General features: G+C 45.7%; 1 protein-coding gene across 11 annotated transcripts in view; it reads right to left on the bottom strand.

Moving 5' to 3' along the window:
- LOC121586009 (adhesion G protein-coupled receptor B1-like) overlaps positions 1-25,084 on the bottom strand; it is a 60,404-nt gene that overhangs the window by 24,728 nt on the left and 10,592 nt on the right. For 7 of the 11 annotated variants that reach the window (XM_045213008.1, XM_045213003.1, XM_045213006.1 and 4 more), the window contains exons 2-16: positions 19,503-19,661; positions 16,676-16,801; positions 15,692-15,862; positions 14,951-15,130; positions 14,348-14,512; positions 14,040-14,204; positions 12,183-12,284; positions 11,853-11,959; positions 11,471-11,665; positions 11,178-11,246; positions 10,645-10,753; positions 9,015-9,158; positions 6,917-6,992; positions 5,052-5,154; positions 1,157-1,200 (exon numbers count right to left, since the gene is read on the bottom strand). In XM_045213008.1, coding sequence (XP_045068943.1) covers positions 1,157-1,200; positions 5,052-5,154; positions 6,917-6,992; positions 9,015-9,158; positions 10,645-10,753; positions 11,178-11,246; positions 11,471-11,665; positions 11,853-11,959; positions 12,183-12,284; positions 14,040-14,204; positions 14,348-14,512; positions 14,951-15,130; positions 15,692-15,862; positions 16,676-16,801; positions 19,503-19,661 — 1,915 coding nt within the window. The remainder of the gene's footprint in view (positions 1-1,156; positions 1,201-5,051; positions 5,155-6,916; positions 6,993-9,014; positions 9,159-10,644; positions 10,754-11,177; positions 11,247-11,470; positions 11,666-11,852; positions 11,960-12,182; positions 12,285-14,039; positions 14,205-14,347; positions 14,513-14,950; positions 15,131-15,691; positions 15,863-16,675; positions 16,802-19,502; positions 19,662-25,084) is intronic. The other 4 variants (XM_045213005.1, XM_045213013.1, XM_045213012.1 and 1 more) reach the window with 2 other exon arrangements.

The following is a 25,084-nucleotide window of genomic DNA, read 5'->3' as shown; positions in this document are numbered from 1 at the left end:
GTCTCAGTAACACAAGTGTACACACTTATCTAAATGCAAATGTTCAACCTGCATTGTAATAAGGCCGTGGGCACGTTGTGCTTTCTCCTCTTTCTTGCTCTTTCTCTCACTTGCACACAGCTTCTCTCTCTCTCTCTCTCTCTCTCTCTCTCTCTCTCTCTCTCTCTCACACACACACGCACTCACCGCCTCACTCACTCTCTCAGTTTTGTGCTTTAAAACAAAAAGGGTACTTAAGTGTCTGAGCCATATAAAGAGTGTGTGAAATGGACCCACATTAGCTGTGAAATTGAACTGTGCAATGCATTTCTCTCTCAATACCCTCTTTCTCTCTCTCTCTCTCTTTCTCTCTGTCTCTCTCTCTCTCTTTCTCCCTTACTTCACATATGTATACTCTCATCCTGTCTGTCTCTCTGTCTGTCTCAGTAGATCCCAGTAGAGCACTCTCAATTCATCCCTCTGTGTTGACGCCTTGGTTCGTGTGTGCATGGGGGCCCAGGAGAGAAAGCTGTGAGTGACACTTTTAATTTTCTACATGCTGCATCAGTGTCGGCGCAGTGTTAGCTGGGTGGGGGTTAGTGTTAGCCTCGTCCCATCTCCCATTACCCACAGAGAGGAGCTCCGGAGCTGTCTGACAAACTCAGCACCCTTCTATTGGGTGAGTGTGTGTCACGGGCACTTCGTCAAGATTAAAAACAGTGGAGCAGGAACAGCCACGGAACACACAGTCACAGTGGGAGATGATGTGATGTGATGCCGTCTCCCAAAGTTCTATCCCTCACTGTGAAGGTCCACACCAGCAGGTGTTTCAGAGCCAGGTAGCCAAGCGGGTCCACCATAGAAATATAATTACTTTAGTTCCTGGTTATGGGTAACCTTCTTACTTTACATCCAGTCCACCCATCATGATACATTGACTTGAATGGGGATGTCCATTCTAGTAATTTTATTTCTGTTTTCAGAGCCAGGTAGGCGCATAAAGGTCCTATAATTCAGTTGAATTCTAGGATCTCTATGGGTAGATGGCTCCAATGTCCGTCCTAGTAATTATTTTTCTATGTAGGCGGTTCCACCCCCAGGCTCCACACTGCAGCCAGGCAGCGTCAAGGGGCAGCCCAACAGGCACATGGGTGAAAGAACTAGACAAAGGCCTTACCTGTCACTCTCATCCCAGGAGATGCAGGTCTGGTTGGTGGTGCCCTGATCAGACAGAGAGAGAAACGGTCAGATGGTTGACATACAGTGCATTAGGAGAGTATTCAGACCCCTTGACATTTCCCACATTTTGTTATGTTACAGCATTATTCTAAAATTGATTAAATAAAACATTTTCCTCATCAATCTACACACAATACCCCATAATGACAAAGCCAAAACAGGTTTTTAGAGTTTTTTGCTAATTAAAAACAGAAACCTTATTTACAGAAGTATTCAGACCCTTTGCTATGAGAATAGAAATTGAGCTCAGGTGCATTCTGTTTCCATTGATCACCCTTGAGATGTTTCTACAACTTGATTGGAGTCCACCTGTGGTAAATTCAATTGATTGGACATGATTTGGAAAGGCACACACCTGTCTATATAAGGTCCCTCAGTTGACAGCGCATGTCAGAGCAAAAACCAAGCCATGAGGTCGAAATACTTGTCTGTAGAGCTCTGAGACAGGATTGTGTCAAGGCACAGATCTGGGGAAGGGTACCAAAACATTTCTGCAGCATTGAAGGTCCCCAAGAACACAGTTGCCTCCATCATTCTTAAATGGAAGAAGTTTGGAACCACCAAGACTCTTCCTAGAGCTGGCCGTCTGGCCAAACTGAGCAATCGGGGGAGAAGGGCCTTGGTCAGGGAGGTGACCAAGAACCCGATGGTCACTCTGACAGAGCTCCAGAGTTCCTCTGTGGAGATGGGAGAACCTTCCAGAAGGACAACCATCTCTGCAGCACTCCACCAATCAGTCCTTTATGGTAGAGTGGCCAGACAGAAGCCACTCCTCAGTAAAAGGCACATGACAGCCAGCTTGGAGTTTGCCAAAAGGCACCTAAAAGACTGACCATGAGAAAGAAGATTCTCAGGTCTGATGAATCCAAGATTGAACTCTTTGGCCTGAATGCCAAGCGTCACGTCTGGAGGAAACCTGGCATCATCCCTACGGTGAAGCATGGTGGTGGCAGCATCATGCTGTGGCAATGTTTTTCAGCGGCAGGGACTGGGAGACTAGTCAGGATCGAGGGAAAGATGAACTGAGCAAAGTACAGAGAGAGCCTTGATGAAAACCTGCTCCAGACGCTGAGGACCTCAGACTGGGGTGAAGGTTCACCTTCTAACAGGACAACGACCCTAAGCACACAGCCAAGACCACGCAGGAGTGGCTTTGGGACAAGTCTCTGAATGTCCTTGAGAGGCCCAGCCAGAGCCCAGACTTGAACCCAATCAAACATCTCTGGAGAGACTTGAAAATAGCTGTGCAGCAACACTCCCCATCCAACCTGACAGAGCTTGAGAGGATCTGCAGAGAAGAATGGGAGAAACTCCCCAAATACAGGTGTGCCAAGCTTGTAGCGTCATACCCTTGAAGACACGAGGCTGTAATCGCTGCCAAATGTGCTTCAACAAAGTACTGAGCAAAGGGTCTGAATACTTATGTAAATGTGATATTTCCGTTGACATTTATTTTCTTCATATTTATAAATACCTGTTTGTGCTTTGTCATTATGGGTTATTGTTTGTTGATTGGTGAGGAAAAAAAAAAACGATTTAATCAATTTTAGAATAATGCTGTAACGTAACAAAATGTGAATGCACTGTTTGCATAGCCGCGGGTAGTAGGGGTCATGAGGTGCTGCAGCACCCCCTGATAAATCACAATTAAAAATGTATTCATGAAATAAAAACTGCACCGCACCACAAAACATCTTCATGTGGCCATGGACATATGCTCTGTTTGCAAATGTTCTCATAAACCTCCAGTTGAGAGGATAATAAAATGCATTTTTATAGTGCTTTTCTAAGTGATAAAAGTGCTTTTCAGTGATAAAGGCATGGTAGGTAATTTGAAACGCTATCAAATATCAGCAACTTGTGTTTTTATGGGATAAGCCACATGATCTGTCAAAGCCCTACCTACTCTGTTACACTACAGGGGTCAATTACTACTGAGGTCAAATCAAATCAAATCAAATTTTATTGGTCACATGCGCCGAATACAACAGGTGCAGACATCACAGTGAAATGCTTACTTACAGCCCTTAACCAACAGTGCATTTATTTTTAACAAAAAAGTAAAAAATAAAACAACAACAAAAAAAGTGTTGAGAAAATAAAGAGCAGAAGTAAAATAAAATAACAGTAGGGAGGCTATATATACAGGGGGGTACCGTTGCAGAGTCAATGTGCGGGGGCACCGGCTAGTTGAGGTAATATGTACATGTGGGTAGAGTTAAAGTGACTATGCATAAATAATTAACAGAGTAGCAGCAGCGTAAAAAGGATGGGGTGGGGGGGCAGTGCAAATAGTCCGGGTAGCCATGATTAGCTGTTCAGGAGTCTTATGGCTTGGGGGTAGAAGCTGTTGAGAAGTCTTTTGGACCTAGACTTGGCACTCCGGTACCGCTTGTCGTGGCGGTAGCAGAGAGAACAGTCTATGACTAGGGTGGCTGGAGTCTTGTACAATTTTGAGGGCCTTCCTCTGACACCGCCTGGTATAGAGGTCCTGGATGGCAGGAAGCTTGGCCCCAGTGATGTACTGGGCCGTACGCACTACCCTCTGTAGTGCCTTGCGGTCGGAGGCCAAGCAGTTGCCATACCAGGCGGTGATGCAACCAGTCAGGATGCTCTCGATGGTGCAGCTGTAGAATTTTTTGAGGATCTGAGGACCCATGCCAAATCTTTTCAGTCTCCTGAGGGGGAATAGGCTTTGTCGTGCCCTCTTCACGACTGTCTTGGTGTGTTTGGACCATGATAGTTCGTTGGTGATGTGGACACCAAGGAAGTTGAAGCTCTCAACCTGTTCCACTACAGCCCCGTCGATGAGAATGGGGGCGTGCTCAGTCCTCTTTTTTTTCCTGTAGTCCACAATCATATCCTTTGTCTTGGTCACGTTGAGGGAGAGGTTGTTGTCCTGGCACCACACGGCCAGGTCTCTGACCTCCTCCCTATAGGCTGTCTCATCGTTGTCGGTGATCAGGCCTACCACTGTTGTGTCGTCGGCAAACTTAATGATGGTGTTGGAGTCGTGCCTGGCCATGCAGTCATGGGTGAACAGAGAGTACAGGATGGGACTGAGCACGAACCCCTGAGGGGCCCCCGTGTTGAGGATCAGTGTGGCAGATGTGTTGTTACCTACCCTTACCACCTGGGGGCGGCCCGTCAGGAAGTCCAGGATCCAGTTGCAGAGGGAGGTGTTTAGTCCCAGCATCCTTAGCTTAGTGATGAGCTTAGAGGGCACTATGGTGTTGAATGCTGAGCTGTAGTCAATGAATAGCATTCTCACGTAGGTGTTCCTCTTGTCCAGGTGGGAAAGGGCAGTGTGGAGTGCAATAGAGATTGCATCATCTGTGGATCTGTTGGGGCGGTTTCTGGGATAATGCTGTTGATGTGAGCCATGACCAGCCTTTCAAAGCACTTCATGGCTACAGACGTCAGTGCTACGGGTCGGTAGTCATTTAGCATGTGCTGACCAACTGGCAAGTGTCTTCACTGACATGTTCAACATGTCCCTGACTGAGTCTGTAATACCAACATGTTTCAAGCAGACCACCATAGTCCCCGTGCCCAAGGACTCTAAGATAACCTGCCTAAATGACTACTGACCCGTAGCACTGACGTCTGTAGCCATGAAGTGCTTTGAAAGGCTGGTCATGGCTCACATCAACAGCATTATCCCAGAAACCCTAGACCCACTCCAATTTGCATACCGCCCCAACAGATCCACAGATGATGCAATCTCTATTGCACTCCACACTGCCCTTTCCCACCTGGACAAGAGGAACACCTACGTGAGAATGAGAGCGTCACTGCTCAGGTCAGAGGGTCAGATGTGAAAGGTCACTCACGTTGTAAAGGTGTGAGAACTGGACCTCAACTGGGGTAGAGAGGGATCCTGGGGTGGGCTTGATGGTCACAGACACCACCTTGGAGTTGAGCACAGTGCTGTTTCTGGAGGGAGGGAGAGAGTGGGTGAGGAGAGTAGAAAGAGTGTGAGGAGAGAGGGGGGAACAGTTTGGTGTCACCAGCATAGGACAACTCACATGGTCAGGTGACATACCACATGAGAAGCACACATCATTTTCATCGTTGTCAATCCCTGTTCCCATCAACCGACTAAAATCTCCCTCCAGTAATACGGCCCCATCTCTACAACACATGTTCCCATTTCTCCCTAACACAGCATACATGTCCCTCAAGACACCCTTGTATGTCCCAGCACTTGACCCATGTCCCGTTTGAAATAGACAATCTGATCAAAGCTCGCCATGTTTCACAGCCCCCACACTCTGACTCCTCTCCCCTACTCTCTCCCATCTGCAACATCTCCCTCTCTCTCTTTCTCTCTCTCTCCCTCTCGCTCTTTCTCCCTCTCACTTCTCAGAACGCAATCAGTCAACGTAAACGTTTGTGTCAGCCAGCCTCTGTCTAAAACTGATCACATTTCCTTGAAGGGGAAAAAGATTCAGAGGGAACAAAGGACAGAAAAAAGAACTAACTAGGCCTGGGTAAAGGCAGAATAGAAGAGGAGCTTCCACATTACACCCAGGGGGGGAAGTAGATTTCAGTTCTTACCGGTATGGGACACCCAAGCGCGCACACAATTCTTTTTCTGAGTTTGGTGTAATCATAGAATTACATAGGCCTATAGAATCCCTATTCATTGTATATATCATCTCTGTGGGCCTAGTAGCCTAGGCCTAGTGAAGATTTGTCATATCCATTTTTGACATGTATTACCTTTGTCAAACAATCATTACCTTTGTCAAACAATCATTTCAAAAAGGCGCTCCTGTAGGCTACCCGCGCACGTTCGTCCACTCGCAAAATAATTCCAGCATCCAAACAGTGCACTATGCACTCGCAATTTGATGAATGGAAAGAGACATCTGTCACAAAACCTTTTGCTGCAGTGGGCTAAATCAGGGTCACGTAGAGTGTTTCTTGGTAGTCTTAAACAAATCTACTTTGAAAGAAAAGTATACACTTCACACACGGTTATGGGCTTAAAAATAAGAAGATACCTGTACCATGTCAGATATAGAGTTGAAATGTATTCAATTTTGAGTTTGCATCCCAATATTACACTCTATATACATCACAGAAGACTAAAATATAACAAAACCATTTGACATAGAAACATCGGATTTTCGGTCGGTTCTGTTTATTCATATTTATTAATTATGAAATTATGAAAAATATTAATACCATTCCACCCATGAGGCCAGTAGGTCATTTGACTGCAGGAAAGGGCTACAAAACACATCAAATTGTAGTTAGTGAAGTATGTGGGAGGATTGTGTGAGTGTGATTCCGCCACGCTAGCCTGCGTTCCTACATATGTTCTTCCATCTCATTATACCTGCTCATACACATTAACGTAATGGAGAGAACACTCCTCACTGAACGAGAGAAAGCTATAGATAACAAATACACATGCTGTTTGAATACCTATGCTTAGCATAAAGCAGTTCTCTGAAATGTTATTCATTCTAGATAATAGCTACTTCGGACATCCTTTTACACAGACAGGAGACTAAGGAACTACGTGGTAGCATTCAAAGCCCATTAGCCACCAAGCAAAAGAGGTTCTGGGATGCGTTCTGTGCTGGGCTGCGTTCCAAATGGTACCCTATTCCCTTTATAGTACACTTCTTTTGACGCATCCCTGGAGAAAGCATTGTGAGTAGAGATGTCAGTAAATCACTCTCACCTCTGTAGAGATAGGATGCTGCCCAGGTTTCTGTACAGAACGATCCCAGTGACAAACGCTGACAAGTCATCGGCATCTGTAGTACAACACAAACATGTGTCCACCGTTCAGACACAGACCAACACACACATGAACAGACACAAAAGAGATGGAGAGAGAGAGAGAGAGAGAGATAGAGAGAGAAAGAGAGAGAGAGAGAGAGAGAGAGAGAGAGAGAGAGAGAGAGAGAGAGAGAGAGAGAGAGAGAGAGAGAGAGAGAGAGAGAGAGAGAGAGAGAGAGAGAGAGAGAGAGAGAGAGAGAGAGAGAGAGAGAGAGAGAGAGAGAGAGAGAGAGAGAGAGAGAGAGAGAGAGAGAGAGAGAGAGAGAGAGAGAGAGAGAGAGAGAGAGAGAGAGAGAGAGAGAGAGAGAAAGAGGGACAGGTCAGTCAGAATCCAATAAAAAAGGGAGAGAGGGGGAGAGATGGAGGAGTGACGTGTGTTTGTGTGTCAGTGGTGTGTGTGTGTGTGTGTGTGTGTGTGTGTGTGGTCTAGTCTTAGTGGTCTGTGCTGAAGGACAGCAGGAGAGAGAATACAGGTCAGCCAGTCTCCCTCCAGTCCTCTTGGCTCTATACCTCTGCAGCTGGCCTACATAACTACCCATCTATAAACACACACTCACACAGCATCATCACTTACACACACACTTACATACACTTACCCATAATCACAAAATAGCCATGCAAACAGACATCATAAACATGATTGTTTACACATGCATGCACTCACACACCCACACGCAAACGCACACACACACACACACACACACACACACACACACACACACACACACACACACACACACACACACAAATGCAAAAGGCCAGATGACATTGAAACATTTTCCACTGTCACACAACAATGTATTTAATGCGACAAAAAGGGTTGCCATGGTAGCATGGCTGGGTATGGCATGCCGTGATGGCAGACTGCACTGGCAAAATAGACAAAAACACACCCAGAAAAACCCAGAAAAAGATTTGATTTATTCCAACCTGTGTCACAGCTAAACTAAACTGCTGGGCGGAAGGCTAGAAGAGAAGGACATGGCCTGAGGATGTCTCCTGCTGCAGTGTCACAGACACAAACCCACAAAGTCCATCTGTTCCTCTATCTAAAGGACCTCAGCTCTCGCTCACGTTCCAACACGCTGTGGCTGGCAGGCTGGCAGTATGGATGTGTGCTGAGAGGACACAGAAGTATGCCAGGCAGCAGGCAGAGGGTACTATACCACTCCAGGCCAGGCAGCTGAGATCCCATGGGCATCAGGGAGGAACCGAGCGAGAGAGAGGGAAAGTTTGTGTATGCATGTGTGGGTGTGTGTGTGTGTGTGTGTGTGTGTGTGTGTGTGTGTGTGTGTGTTATGTATGTGTGTGTGACATAAATTATCTTGCACTCCCCTTCATATCATGGGCCTGCTAGCCAATATGTTCAGCCAAAATGATCACAGCAGTAGAGAGGCAACAAAGGGGGATATTTAACAATTATACAATGCACTGCTGTGTGTGTGTGTGTGTGAGTGTGTGTGTTTATGTGTGTGTCTGTGTGGGTGTATGTGAGTGTATGTGTGTGTGTGTGTGTGTGTGTGTGTCAAATGCGTTCCAATGCATGTCCCCCATCTTTATTGATTTGATAGTTTCAGAGAGGCGGCTGAGGAAAAACATTTAAATCAGTGCAACTGGGGAGCCATTTTGGCCCCCTGTGAGCCATGCCCAGTATAGAGCAGCAGGTGAGAGGCATGACTGACTGTTGATGTGCTGTTGCCGCCATGGAGACACTTCTACCAGTGGGGGAGGAGATTAGCTTTAATTGCCCCTGATTGGCTCCTGTTGACTCCTGATTAGCAAGTGACTGGCTCATTAACATGGTAGCCATGGTAATGATCTATGTCACAGAGAGAGCCAAACTATCCCATTGGCTGAGCCTGAGGAACCGCACGTCTCCACACAGCTGCGAATCTGGAGGCTCTCAAATGTCAAGTGCAATTCTATATGCTAATTTTGAATGAATGTTTTGTTTGTTTGTGTGTGTGTGTTTTGTGTGTGTGTGTGTGTGCTCTCACCTGGCTTGCCTGTGGAGAGGATGTTTTTGGAGACAGTAACTCTGTCCTCAGAGTTGCGGGCCCAGTCCATCATCCCCTTCCAGCCCTTCATAGGGAAGCTGATGTCTGCATTACCCGCCACCGGACGCTTGTGGATGGACAGAACTGGAGAGAGAGCGAGAGAGCGAGAGAGCGAGAGAGAGAGAGAGGGAATTCTATTTTATTCACTATATAAACTCATGATTCATCACTTACTTAAGCAATAAGGCCCGAGGGGGTGTAGTATAAGGCCAATATACCACGGCTAAGGTCTGTTCTTACATACGATGCAATGCGGAATGCCTGGATACAGCCCTTAGCCGTGGTATATTGGCCACATACCACAAACCCCCGAGGTGCCTTATAGCTATTATAAACTGGTTACCAACGTAATCAGAACAGTAAAAATAAATGTTTTGTCATACCTGTGGTATACAGTCTGATTTACCACGGCTGTCAGCCAATTAGCATTCAGGGCTTGAACCACCCAGTTTATAATGTGTGTTAGCCATTTGTTTGACCAATCTCTTCTTTCTCACTGTGTACATATTTAAATTATAGCTATCTAAATACAGTAAGAACAGTAATAACTTGTGTATTCTCTCTCTCTCTCTCTCTCTCTCTCTCTCTCTCTCTCTCTCTGTGTGTGTGAGGTGTGTAGGACTCAGGGAGTGTGAGGTCAGTAACTAGGAGTGGTGTGGCGGTGGATGTGGGTGGAAGTTCGGCTGCAATGCAGACAGCGAGGCGGGCAGCGCTATAAACAGCACCTTACGGCTGGCCCCTCCACTCCCCCACACACTCCCCAGACACGCCAGCTACAGACCTCCCTGTACACACTGTGCCATGTTTATCTGCAGGTCAGCGAGAAGCCAAGCGCCTGCTTGCGTGATGCTGTTTGTTTTATAAATATTATATGCTGCGTGAAACAGAGAAGTTCACAGTCACTGTGAGCAGATGTAAATTGGTTCAACGTATTTCCATTGAAATGACGTGGAAACACTGTTGATTCAACCAGTGTGTACCCAGTGGGAACAGCCCAAGATATCTGTTCTATAGCCCTGTTTGGTCCGTGGGTGGTACCCAGGGGGAATGGCAATATTTAGACCTCCTTGCTCACACCCTCTGTTCTGATTCCAAAAGACATAGAGAGACAACTGACTGAACCAGTGAAATCCACACACATCAGACACAACACTAACAGATGAAATCCCCTAGTGTCCTGGCTGGGTGCATATCCAATTCAGATTATCCAGCTCTGAAATACTGCCAATGTGGCTATCCCTGCTTTTCCACCATGGCCTAAAGGCCTAGTATTAACTGGAAGAAAAACACATAGTTCAATAGGAAAAGTCCACATTGAACAAACAAAGGCTCAGCTGTCTGAAAACATTACTAGCCATCGAATCCTTGCTTTCTCCATCCTTGTTTCCACAATTCCTGTCAAAGCGCATTGGAGGAGAGGATCCAAAGTCCCTCTCTCGGACCACCTCCTCCAATGAGCTTTGAGAGGAATTCAGGACATGTAATTTGAGAAGAATTGAGGACACAAGGACAGAGGAAGCAATATTTTCAGATATAGCCGAAGAGACAGGGGTCAAAGGAAAATGCTTACCTAGGTTGTCGGTGACCTCAACCATGTCCTGGAAGTCTTTCATCCTAAGACCGTACACGTCCACGAAGTCTTCCACCAACCGGAACAGCTCCTTTATGTTAGGACCCAACTAAGAGAGAGAGAAAAGGGGGAGATAGAGAGAGAGAGAGAGAGAGAGAGAGAGAGAGAGAGAGAGAGAGAGAGAGAGAGAGAGAGAGAGAGAGAGAGAGAGAGAGAGAGAGAGAGAGAGAGAAACAGGAGACAAGAGGACTGATGATTCATCGAGCGAACACCGAACAGACACCCACTCTTAAGTCTGTTCATTTGCATTACACACCATCCATCTATCTCCCGGGAGACTGCCATGATGTCACTAAGATGCCGACGGCTAGACACAAAGGCACCAGAGAATAGTCATTGAAATTATCTCCATACAACACATGGCTGACACACATTAAGAAAGAACACAAACTGTGACCATGCATGCTAGCTCATGTGTGTGCCTAAAGATGTGCGAGTGAGTCTGTGAGAAGAAGAGAGAATGACCAACTCACCAGTTGTGCTTCTTCCCATCTCTCTCTGTTCTCCTCCATCAGCAGGTTACTGACTGACTGAACAAAGTTCTGTGATCCAGTAGAGAATGAACAGAAAGGGAGAGAAGAGGCCATGAGACATTACTCTACACCATTAACCATCAATTGACCTATTACAAACATTCACTCCAACCATTTAATTAACACCAGTCAAAGCAATGATGACAATTCTAAACGTAGCCCTGTCCCAAACCCAAACCCAAACCTAATGACCTAATGACTTCCAATCCAAAACAAATGCTCCCTCCCCTTACTCTCATGTCTGCATTGCTGGGGCTGTTGTAAGCCCTTCTGAAGATCTCTGTCATGTTCTTCAGCACGTCAACTATGGCCAGCAAGTCTCCGCTGTAGCTGGTCCCATCGCTGGACGTTACCCTGAGCTTGGTCATCACCTCTGAAACTCCATCCCCCACAAGCCCCCGCTGGGCCTTGGACAGGTGTTCCCGAGTCTGGGGAGGAAAGGTATGAGTGAAACACTCAGAAAATATCACCACTGAATAGAGTTGATCTTCTGATCAACTCACTTATTACATAAATTATCTCAAATGGCAGCCTCTGGGCACTTTGTAGCTTCTGTTTTCAGATGTAAAGTACAAGAGTACAGTTTCTATCATTGATCATCTCTCTGGTACTCACCAGTGTTTGGATGCTGCGGTAGTCATTGGAGATACACTTCATATAAGTGGGGTTCTCCCAGTAGGCTATTCCCTCATCATCCAGGGTGCACCGCCTCAGGATCAGCCCTGGATGGGGACACAGAGTGGGGAGTTAACATCACTAAAGCCTGGGGATCCTAGAGGCCTAACCCATCCTAAGCCAGGCCATGTCTTATGGATATTCCTCTGGCTAGGTGTAGATCAGGGAGGTTAGTAAGGGTTTGCTCTGAGACATTGCCGTAGACTCTTATGGCGTCTAACGTCTGAAGCCATTGGAGCTATGTCTCAGGGTAAAAGGGCGGTAGCTCACCATTGGCATTAGGAGGGCAGCGTACAGCTGCTGTGTCTCCTGCTGGAGTCATCTTCCACACTACGTTGGAGAAGTTCTCCTCTGCACAGATCTCATGAGGCTCTGCACCAAAATCAATCAGAGTAAACATCAGTATTCCACCAATCTGAGTGTCAAATGGGTTGTCCACCGATTCAGTGCCTTTTCAGAAGTGTAACTTGGTAAAAAAAATATATATATATATTTCACCAAATGTTTACATTCTGTCATAAAGAGCACATGTTCACGTTTTCCCATCTCAAGAGGTTAAATCAAAAAAGACTATTAACTGCCAAATAAAGTAACAGGGTTTCCTCTTAAATCAGCCATAAATCCCCCTGTGACAGGAGGAATGGAAGCTTTTTGTGTGCAACAGGGAGTGGTAATTAAATGCAAGCTTCACCCAAGAATATTCTAGCCTGTCTATCTATGGGTAACAGGGTTGACGTGTTATGCTCGACCCACTCAGTTTTCCGTCACAAAACACCAGAAAATGGCCAAAAACAGTTAAACCAGCTCACCTGCTTTTACACTATGATTTGATTATAAGATGTTCAATATTTCTGTTGATTTAGATTTTTTCAAGGAATAGTTTTACCACATTAAAACAAGAGTTTAGTTCACGTAACAGGGTTGACCTTAGAATGAGGGACACTAATCACATTAAATAAATAATAATATTCAGAAATGAATTTGTCAAAGCAACAAAATAACTAAGGCTTTACAATGATGGTGAAACTTGGAGAAATGTGGGAATAAGTGGGTTGAACTCTTCCTAGAATTGACACAGGGTTGACGGAGGACGTGTCAAAATGCTGAATTTTGGCACTTTAGCAAGCCTTTTTCATATTCAAAATCAGATTGATTGAATTCTCCTTGTGGTCTATATTAAAGGGCACTTTATGTATGCACGCATGACTGTAAGTCGCTTTGGATAAAAGCGTCTGCTAAATGGCATATAATTATTACTATGAATGCTAGGACTGATTAACCATGAAATGTTTTACTTCTAACCATGTTTTTAGGCTATACCGTGTTTGTTTACATTTATATTGTTTACATACACTGGAGTAAAACAAGCTTATATTTTTGGTTCTGATGGGGTATGACAGTTGAACTAAGCTCAATGGGTATATATCATTAATTTATACGTCCAAAAATGGACGTGGCAACTAAGGATTTCAGCTTTAATATAATCGTTTTTTTTTTAATGCAATATTGGTGCATAATTTCTACTTTAAACAACAAAGGGCACTCATTTAGTGGAATGACCCAAATATGTTTTGATTTTGACAAAAGAGGAAGACATTAATATATTTGGAAAGCAAGATAGGTACTGTATAATATGAGATATGTACTGTATAATAAAACATGACAGATGACAGATTGCAGCTCTGAAGGAGATGAGTGCTAGTATTCTAAGTCTTTAGCTGAACTGTCATTGGTATTCTCTCTCTCCCTCTCTACCGCACCTGATCTCTGAATGCTCGGCTATGAAAAGCCAACTGACATTTACTCTGACCTGCTGACCTTTTGCACGCTCGACTTCCACTGTGATTATTATTTGACGCTGCTGGTCATTTATGAACGTTTGAACATCTTGAAGAACGATCTGGCCTCATAATCTCCATCTGGCCACCCCTCAGAGCCTATTTCCTCTCTAGGTTTCTTCCTATGTTCCTGCCTTTCTAGGGAGTTTTTCCTAGACACTGTGCTTCTACATCTGCATTGCTTGCTCTTTGGGGTTTTAGGCTAGGTTTCTGTACAAGCACTTTGTGACATCTGATTGATCGATTGATTAAGAGCACACCTTTCCATGACTGTGTCCTGACTACTCACCTGGACACCTCTTCTCATTGCAGCGTCGCACCTCCTCACGATCCCCAGGACAATCTTCACCCCCAAAGAAGGGCCCATAGCAAATCCTCTGTCTCTGTTGGCTCCCCCCGCCACATGTCTTGGTGCAGCCCACCCACGACGTCCACGGATGCCACTTCCCCTCCACTAAGACACAGATCACAGCTCTAAGGTCAGTTTTGCATTCCCCTCCCCCTAATGGTTAAGATCAGGATTGGCGTACACTGAACTGATCCTAGATCTGTGCCTGTGGGCAACTTCTACAGAGTTTTGACAGCAGCAGATGTTACCTGGGCACTCCCGTAGGAAACAGTCTCTGGTCTCTATCCACTCCCCGCGACACTCTGATCCTCCGTACGAAGGTCCGTTACACTCCCTGATCCGCTGCATGGTCCCGTTGGAGCAGGACGCAGAGCAAGTACCCCAATTAGCCCACTCATTCCAAACTCCATCAACTGGGACAGCAGAGAGAGAGAGAGAGAGAGAGAGAGAGAGAGAGAGAGAGAGAGAGAGAGAGAGAGAGAGAGAGAGAGAGAGAGAGAGAGAGAGAGAGAGAGAGAGAGAGAGAGAGAGAGAGAGAGAGAGAGAGAGAGAGAGAGAGAGAGAGAGAGAGAGAGAGAGAGAGAGAGAGAGAGAGAGAGATCTAGGTTACTTCTGTCCATGTATTACGTTGTCTATGTCTCTGTGTGCATAATGCAACATTGTACAGGCTTTTATTCATCCTTCATGCATAAACAAGAAGCTTTTCACATGACCTTCACAGGGATAATTTGTCTCTGTATATGACTGTAGAGGTGACTGCCATGATGACTGAAGTTGTCAAGAGTAGGGAATAGGGTGTCATTTCGGACGCAGCTGAGTAAGAATTCAGTAAGAAATCTGTGTAATCTCACCTGGGCAGACAGCGATGTTGCAGAACTTAGTCTGTTTCTCCGGCCCCATACAGGGGTCTCCCCCAAACTGAGGGGGCTTGCAGCTGCGCGTGCGATCCCGGTAACCACGGCCACAGGTTGACGAACACAAGCTCCATGGCGACCACTCATCCCAAGCCCCGTGCACTGCAATCAGAGCGGCTAGGGTATGATTTATAGAGAGAACCACACATACCTTCACCACGACAACAACAACAACAACATCAACTACAAAACACATCAACATCAAACACTCTATGAGACAAACCAGCCTGTTGCCATAATGCCGTCACAAACATCCTTCTCTCAGGCCTGCATGGTTCTCCTGTGTAGACTTCTCTAACCTTATTTCAGCGTTTAATGTGTTCACCTGCATAGTTCCATATTAAAGTCCTGGTCTGGACCGTTATTTTCTGTTAGGTAAGAGAAGCCCCAGGATGCATTGCACAGAGAGGTTGGGTAAAAGACATCACAAGGAAGTTGGGCATCAGAAGAACTATTCTGCTGCTTGGCAGGTAAGCCCCATGCCCATCTCTCTAAGGCAGAGGCTTCTAAAGAGGCTTTGTATAGGGCTATAGACATCCAGGCCATGGAGTTGTTCAGTGGGAAGAAGGGGTAGAGATCATCAGGGAGAGAGAGGAGGGCTTGTATGCGAGAGCGGGGCCAGGATAGGGCTGGAGACGAGGGGCAGCAGGGAGGCAGCCGAGGGGGGGCTTAGCTTACCTGGACAGACGGCAGAGTTGTTGCAGGGCCTCTGCTCTCGGAGCGGGCCGCTGCACTGGGTGCTGTAGGAGGAGGAGACACAGAAACGTGTGCGGCTCTGCCAGCCTTCACCGCACGTGGCCGAACACACACTCCACGATGACCACTCCTCACCTGACGCAGCCTGGTCCACTGAGGGAGAGGGAGGGAGGGAGGGAGGGAGGGAGGGAGGGAGGGAGGGAGGGAGGGAGGGAGGGAGGGAAGGAAGGAAGGAAGGGATGGTCCAGGGTGGAGGGGGGAGGAGAGGGCCGAAACTAATTATCATGCAGGAACAGCCTCCCATTGGCCAAAATAGGAGGGGGCGTGGTATGGTTTGATGTAAGGGAGATTCTGTGCTGCCAGGCTCTATTGGCTCTGATTCCATTTCCTTAGCATTGACTTGATATACAGGCGAAGGCAATTCCATTGGCTACTGGATACGTCAATCATTTCCCTGGCTGCCATGACTGCCCAATGCATTCAGTAGACCCGGTCAGTCAGTCAAGCCTAGTCTGGCCAATGGGAAAAGCTAGTCAGTCATGGCTGTCCAATGGGGGAAGCAGGGGTGAGGGAGCTGAACAGAGGGACCTGATTCGCTAATTCAGCAGAGGCATCATTCATAGAGAGGAAGGACTTATCAAGACAGGACACAATCTCCATTATAGCAGCTAAATTCATGACCTCACAAAACAACAAAACAACAAAACAGTTTCACCCGATTTATTCAGGGTCCATGTTGGAATTAGTGCCTTGGCACTTAGGCAAGAAAGAGTTTGGGAGATTTTGATTGATGTACAGGCCTATGTGAGGGAGGGATTCAGGGATAGCTAGCTATAACCTTGGTGCAGTGACAGACTATAATGGTAGGAGGTGGTTCTGTGTGATCTGTTCTGTGCAGGTAGGTCAGTGACCCAAGCGGCTGTTAGTGACTGATGCATGGGCTCCCACTGCGTCCTGTTGTCTTACCTGTCTGTGGGGCCTGCTGTCCGCCGCCACCGCCCCGCGTCTTGTCTACCTCGCCACCGCCGCCATCGCGCTTGCGGCTGTCCACGGAGCGAAGTGATTGGCTGCGAGAGAGATGACGGCCTTTGCCTAGAGGGGTGGGGCAAGGCCAGGGGGGGAGGGGTTAGCAACTTAACCACCAATGGCATTTCGTTTTTAGGACACAACCGTGACGTGATTGGTCACCCAGAAGAGCATCAGCCAAACTTGGGAATTTTGTAATTGCAAACCATGTGTGGTGTGTGATTGTGTTTATGTGTATTTACTGTATGTCTCGCTGTCTTTTTTGTCTTTGGAACCGTGATTGTTATTGCTCAAACAGTTGGAATAAGAACATGGAATTCTGACATTGATCACAATCTATCAAAATATCTATAGTTATGAAGACTGGAAGGGTGATATAGAGCTATTGGAAGCCCTATTCACACATGTCCTCCTTACTTCTATAAAATTGATTATATGCACATTGCAGTGTGAGGGATTCTTGCTCACTGAGAAGTATCAATTTTCTTCAATCTCTTTCTTAAGAGTTATGCTTCTGTATGTGCCTTGAGAAATGGTTGACTATGTCTTTAAATAATAGCATCGATCAAAGTCCCCTTTCCAACATGTACTCCTTACATCCCAATATTTACTTGTTGGACAGAAGAGAGTGGAGGGAATAAAGGAAAAGAGAAAATAAAAGTAGAGAATGTAATAACAGAGAAATGGGATTGAGAGAAGAAGAACGAGAGAGAGAGAGAGTCAAAGAGAAACAGACATATTTAGATTCAGGAGGACACTAGTGATGCGCAGGTCAGCTGTTTGTTGACACGCTCCCGTCCTCAATTGCTAATAACCCATCTGCAACCGCCCGACTATATGTGATAAAGTGAAAATCTGAGGCCCGCACCCGTCCCTAACCCGCTAATATAGAAAATGTGTTATAGGCTACAGTCAGAGACGGCGGAACAATTTTTTGACAGGGGGTGAAGGATTTTTTTGTTACCTGATTTAGATATGTTTCTGCTTTATAATTTCAGACATTTTGGTATTCTATTTGTTAGTCAACTGTCTATATTTAGTGTACAGGAGTGATAAATGTTATTGTCATTTCAGAATCCCTGTCCAGCAATTCTCATTTGAGGGTGCTCCATTAAGATGTGGAAGAGGACGAGGATTTTTTGACAGGGGGTGCAGGATTTTTTTTGCCTGATTTAGATATGTTTCTGCTTTATCATTTTCAACATTTTGCTTTATCATTTTCAACGCCTTACCTCCATAACTTGCTACATTTGCACACACTGTATATATATTTTCTGTTGTATTTTCTGACTTTATGTTTTTTTTCTTTACCCCATATGTAACTCTGTGTTGTTTTTATTGCACTACTTTGCTTTATCTTGGCCAGGTCGCAGTTGTAAATGAGAACCTGTTCTCAACTGGCTTACCTGGTTAAATAAAGGTGAAATAAAATAAAAAAATAAAAATTTTGGTAGGCTATTTGTTAGTCAACTGTCTATAATTAGATACATGCAGCTTCTCATTATATGTTGTCCTAGAAGTCTAAATAAACCCGCTGCTCACCAGAATAATGTCATAAATCGATAGAATGAATGCCTCAATCTAGTTGACATCAGTAAAGTTCTCTGTGATCTCTGTTTCTTTCACGAAGCAACAACGTTTAGGGACCAGGGATAAAATGCAATAACAAAATAAAAAAGGGAAATTTCCAAATGACATCAGTTTGACCGGTTGTAAGGAAATAGAAAGCTGTTAAAACAACCCAACATTTTTCAGATAAGATTTCCATTTGGCTTGGATGCATATTTTATCTAATTGAAACACTATCAGCTTTTATGATGCTGATAAAGATAGCACCTCTACAGACGGTATCTAACAGCGCATTCAAATTCTCTCAAGATGCTCAAAGAAATAAATCATATTTCTCCACCCTGCAAGAAATGCTTGATTCTGCAGGAATTCATATTAAGGCTATGTGAGAGGTTATAGACCTACACTCAGTGGACAGATTTCAGATTCCATTTAACCCATCTGAACAGTAGGCTACAGTTCCCTTGATGTGCCTTAGGCCTATTTGAAGTCCCCATCTTATGACTGTCAAACTTATATAGCGCCCCATCATGACACATAACATCGCCCGCACTGCTAACATCTTCTTTCACCACTTCATCAAATCTTTCCCAAACATGACTTTTCTGGCCCTCCCTTCTCTTCATTTTCAACTCTCCATTTCACAGCTTTTGGCTAATTGAATTAAACTTCGACAATGTCCTTTTTGCCTCTGTGGATAGACGTTCACTTTTTGTGCCTGTTCCCAAAAGCATTAGGTGATTGGTGTGTAGGCTATTTGGCTCATGTACTGCTAGGCCCTAAAGCTTAGGTTTATGCACTAATGCCAGATAGCCTAAAATAATGAAAGAAAAACCTCAATCTAGCCTATAAATAGAAATTACACAAGAATTATACATTTATGGATTTGTTTTCTCTTTATTCAATCCGCTTCCACCCACCCGCCCTTCATCTACATAATATGTCGTGGCCTAAGCCCGCCCTCCCCGCGGGGACATAACCGCAGGGATATAACCACGGGGACATAACCGCGGGGATATAACCGCGGGGACTGCGGTTCATGAGTCAACCCGCGCATCACTAATCCACACACACAGACACACGCGCGTGCCCACTTATGCACACCCATGCACGCACTCACGCACACACAGAAACAAACACACACATACACACACATGTATGCACACACAGGTTCGGGCAGGGTCTTTGTCAAGCTCACCACTGCAGGGCTGAGGGTTACAGGGCCTTCCCTCCTCCAGTACTCCCTCACACAGGTATGACTCCTCCGAGGGGGATTGACAGGTACGGCTCCGGGTCTGAACGCCACCACCACAGTCACTGCTGCACTCCGCCCACTCCGCCCACACACTCCAGCCACCTGTAGGGGCAGACAGACAGACACACACACACACACATATACACACACACACACAGTTAGCCACTGTTTTCGTGCGAAACATCCCTTAGACATAAATAGACATAAAGGTGTACAGGAGTGATAAATGTTATTGTCATTTCAGAATCCCTGTCCAGCAATTCTCCATTAAGATATGGAGGAGGAGGAGGTGTAAATAGCAGCAGCTGAATGGTCTTATTCTCTATGGCACCATCCCAAATGGTACCCTATTCCCTACATAGTGCACTGGGCCCTGATCAAAAGTAATGCACTATATAGGGGATAGGGTGCCATTTCGGACACAACCTGTGTGTCTTCTCTATGTCCTATAGCTCATGAATGTTTAATGGGAGAGACAGATGCCTTTCAGCTCCCACAGGCCCCCACAAATATGTATTAATCTGCATGAATAGAACATGAAGCTGTACGACGTCCAGACACAGTTTTAATTACTCGCAAATCAGTTTCCTCAGGGTGACCGGCGGGGTGGGGTAAGAAGGAGGGGAGGACCTTGAAGTGCACAGAGCACTTGAAACAGTTAATTGAGAGGAGAGACAGGGAGAGAGAGAGAGAGAGAGAGAGAGAGAGAGAGAGAGAGAGAGAGAGAGAGAGAGAGAGAGAGAGAGAGAGAGAGAGAGAGAGAGAGAGAGAGAGAGAGAGAGAGAGAGAGAGAGAGAAAGAGAGAGAGAGAGATACAGAGAAGAGAAGAGGAGCAATATTTTATTGAAATGCTTTACACCCAGGTAATCCAAGTTTTAAATGCATTTTATCCATACAATCTAAGGACAGATAATAATATTTTTCAATGTAAAAAAAGCCTCAATATTGTTTTTGAATTCCTATAGTTTCTGCAACAGATTTAGCCGTTGACCATGCCCCACTGTGCACAGTCAATACCCATTTGTTTTTCTCCAGGATGACCGACTGAGAACAGATTGTTTACTTGTGACTGTGAAATTGGATTTGTTTAAGTTTCTGTGACCAGAACCCATCTCCATCAACGAATCCCAGGCACCGTTAACAGTAAACTACCAAAACATCCAATGGGAGAAAAATAAATAACCCTGCTGAATAGCACAACACCCTATCCACCAGTCAGAGCAAAGTCAAGCATCCACCCAACCAATGACAAGTACAGTACCTCCCCACCCCCCCAACACACACTGCAATTTTAAATGCACATATAAAAAGCCCCTCCACCCACTCCACCCAATGCCATTTTAAATGGATGCTTTGTGGCACATTGACTGCTCCTAGGGAGAAATTAAGAGGGTGAAATGATAGTAAAATAACCTTCAACTCCTCTTCCGCCTGAATCATTTTGGGCTTATTAGGATGAAACGCTGCAGCTTATGAATACAGAGAGAATGAGTGAGTGCTGTTCCCGAGGAGGGAAGGACGGAGTGTGTCTGTCAAATAAACGTTTAGGAGAGAGAAAGAGAGAGATGGTGGAGAGAGCGAGAGAGAGAAAGAGAAAAAAACTCAATTTGCAGATAAGATTATCTCCTCAGAGAAACAACAGAAGAGTATGAACTTTTTTAGTCCTATAATCCCAGTCAGGCTGGGTGGAAGAGGATGGAAGAGAATAATGCAGTGTTTTCTTTCTCTTTCCCCAAGGACATTTCATTATGTTCTCAATAATTCAGTGGACTTCCATTGTTGGACTGTACAGCCCAGTACAGCCTAACCCAGCCCTGTGTATCTAAGTCCATTGCAATCTCAGTCACTCCTTCATCATACTAAAACTTCCCCCTCTATCTCTCCTCTTTCCTCCCTACTCCCTCTCTTCGCCTATCTCTTATTCTCTGTTCTTCTGTCCTCCCTCTCTCCATCTCTCCAAATCACATACTGTACTTTCTCCTTCCCCTATCTCTCAAGCAAACATGCAGACTCATTCAAATGTATGCAGTACTGTTCACAGTGTGTGTGTACCTGTATTTGTGTGTGTGCGCGCCTGCATGGGTGTCCAGCTTTCATACTTAACTTCTTCTGAAAGTCACCTTCCCCTCCCATTTGGAGCACTGTAATGGCTGGACTGGCATCTCCCATTACATATCAGGTTTCTGCTCCAACAGAAATCATCAATACCAGGCAAACTCTCCAACCCCCCGGAAAATCACCCCTCTACAATCAATAAAGCTAATGTCACCCTATCTTAAAGAGCTGTGTGTGTGAGAGAGACAGAGAGAGAGAGAGAGGGAGAGGTAAAGACTGCATAATAAATATCATTAATAGTTGTGTATCTGTGTATGAGCATAATAATGACGGTATGAGTTTCCATGAATTTATATAGGCTTGTGAGTATGATGTGTACATATCTGTGTGGCTGCGTGTGTGTGTGCATACAAGTCTTGTGTGATTAGTGTCTGGGCTGAGCGGCTGCATGGTTGAATGAGCGATAGGGGAGAGAGGAGCTCTATCACACGGCTAGTGCTGACACCCAGAGGACAGAAGCAGTCAACTGCAGGCTGGCGATAACAGAGAGAGAGAGAGAGAGAGAGAGAGAGAGAGAGAGAGAGAGAGAGAGAGAGAGAGAGAGAGAGAGAGAGAGAGAGAGAGAGAGAGAGAGAGAGAGAGAGAGAGAGAGAGAGAGAGAGAGAGAGAGAGAGAGAGAGAGACATGGTCTTTGTCCACACACGAGAGCACACATAATTGAAAATGTATACATTGAGAGATGGATAGACAGTGAGAATAACCTTTGCATTTTTCTTGTAAAAAGTAATTACCCCATCATAGTCATCCCGACCACATGTAAATATCACCCTTTTCTCATAAATGAAATAAAGGTCAGTGATACTAAGACAACATTCTGGAAGCCATGACAACATTACAATTCTCTCTCTCTCTCTCTCTCTCTCTCTCTCTCTCTCTCTCTCTCTCTCTCTCTCTCTCTCTCTCTCTCTCTCTCTCTCTCTCTCTCTCTCTCTCTCGCTCTCTCTCTCGCTCTCTCTCTCACTCTCTCCATCTCTTTGGTTTCAGTCAGACAGTGCTATAGGCTGCAGCTAGCAGGTATAATCCAGTGCCTGCAATCAGTCAGTCAGTAACGTGCTCTGGATAAATATTTGAACAGCAGCACTCACACAATCCCATCTTATCGATCAATCTCCCTCCCTCCTCTCCCTCTGGGGCCAGGAAGCTTAAACTCAGGTGTCCTACCAGCACTATATCAACCCCCCTAGCCGGTTTATGGTGACATTACCCCCTATTCCCTCTAACTCCATCTAACATTCCTATTCTTCAGACCTCCCAGCATCACATCAACACCCCTTCCAGTTTGGTGGTGTCATAATACTCCATGTACTTCAGCTCCCATCCTCAACCCTCTGTGGTGTCATTACGCCCTACCCTCTCTAACCCCTTATCCTTCAGTACCAGCTCCCATCCTCAACCCTCTGTGGTGTCATTACGCCCTACCCTCTCTAACCCCCTTATCCTTCAGTACCAGCTCCCATCCTCAACCCTCTGTGGTGTCATTACGCCCTACCCTCTCTAACCCCTTATCCTTCAGTACCAGCTCCCAACCGTAACCCTCTGTGGTGTCATTACGCCCTACCCTCTCTAACCCCTTATCCTTCAGTACCAGCTCCCATCCTCAACCCTCTGTGGTGTCATTACGCCCTACCCTCTCTAACCCCTTATCCTTCAGTACCAGCTCCCATCCTCAACCCTCTGTGGTGTCATTACGCCCTACCCTCTCTAACCCCTTATCCTTCAGTACCAGCTCCCATCCTCAACCCTCTGTGGTGTCATTACGCCCTACCCTCTCTAACCCCTTATCCTTCAGTACCAGCTCCCAACCGTAACCCTCTGTGGTGTCATTACGCCCCTACCCTCTCTAACCCCTTATCCTTCAGTACCAGCTCCCATCCTCAACCCTCTGTGGTGTCATTACGCCCCTACCCTCTCTAACCCCTTATCCTTCAGTACCAGCTCCCATCCTCAACCCTCTGTGGTGTCATTACGCCCTACCCTCTCTAACCCCCTTATCCTTCAGTACCAGCTCCCAACCGTAACCCTCTGTGGTGTCATTACGCCCTACCCTCTCTAACCCCTTATCCTTCAGTACCAGCTCCCATCCTCAACCCTCTGTGGTGTCATTACGCCCTACCCTCTCTAACCCCTTATCCTTCAGTACCAGCTCCCAACCTCAACCCTCTGTGGTGTCATTACGCCCTACCCTCTCTAACCCCTTATCCTTCAGTACCAGCTCCCAACCGTAACCCTCTGTGGTGTCATTACGCCCTACCCTCTCTAACCCCTTATCCTTCAGTACCAGCTCCCAACCTTAACCCTCTGTGGTGTCATTACGCCCTACCCTCTCTAACCCCTTATCCTTCAGTACCAGCTCCCAACCGTAACCCCTACCAGGTCAATGGTGGCATTAACCCCCGTCGCCTCTAACCCCCAACTTATTTAGTCCTATACCCCTGATAACTTTAACCTACATACTGTAGTCAACAACCACGTTTGGAATCGCCTTTCTGTTCAGGAAAGGAATTGAAATTCCTATTCAAGAATTGAAAAATCCTCATTGAAAATATATAGTTACTTTACATTTTTCGAATTGGAATTTGAATTCATTTCCTGAATAATTCACTGAATATATATAGAATTTTGCCCCTCCATGCCACACCCTGACAGTTACCAGCTCCAACCTCTACAACACAAAACAGAACCTCCTCTAACCATCAACCTAACACATCCCTTTAAACCACAACATCCCCTTAAAGCCCTAATATAACCTGTGAGCAGAGTTCCAGCCTTTACCTTCCCATTAGTTCTGCTGAATGGACCTATTGTCTCTAAATACCTATCAGGTGGAGGGGCTGTGTGCTCTCAGGTGCAGGTCAGTCAGGCAGACATTTCAATTCGGAAGATGGATGCTCCACTTCAGAGGGTGTGATAAGAAAAAGCTCAAAAGGTCCTTTGACTGGTAGGGATCAAATGGCAGCTATTCTACTTTCTCTAGCAGCCTGACAGACAGACAGGGAGACGGAGAGGGAGGGAGTTGGAGAAATAACCAGGCTTTTCTTATTTTCTCCAGACACATCCATCTTCAAGCAGAAACACCTGCTCTGATAAGGGGCTAGCATATCGCTGTGGGCGAAAATATAGGAGCACGAATACGCACAGACACGCACACATGCACAGAGACACATGCACGTATGCACACGCACGCACACACAAAATTGTTTGACTGTCAAAAATAAACTATTTCGTTTTTGAAAACAATAAATGTTCCTTCATTCTGAAAATGTTAGTTTTCGTCTTGTTTGTGTCTGAGATGACAAATGTTGGAAAGTGAGAAAAGCAGCAGATGATTTGATGAACTCAATAAAAGAGAACTCTAGCTGGAGGTTGTTTACAGGTTGTTACTTACAAGCCGTCCTAGATGTGCTGGGTGT

The sequence above is a fragment of the Coregonus clupeaformis genome, unplaced genomic scaffold (assembly GCF_020615455.1).
Source record: "Coregonus clupeaformis isolate EN_2021a unplaced genomic scaffold, ASM2061545v1 scaf0071, whole genome shotgun sequence".
Classification (NCBI taxonomy): domain Eukaryota; kingdom Metazoa; phylum Chordata; class Actinopteri; order Salmoniformes; family Salmonidae; genus Coregonus; species Coregonus clupeaformis.
Note: the sequence above shows the minus strand (reverse complement) of the source record. Positions and strands in the feature narration are given on the sequence as shown.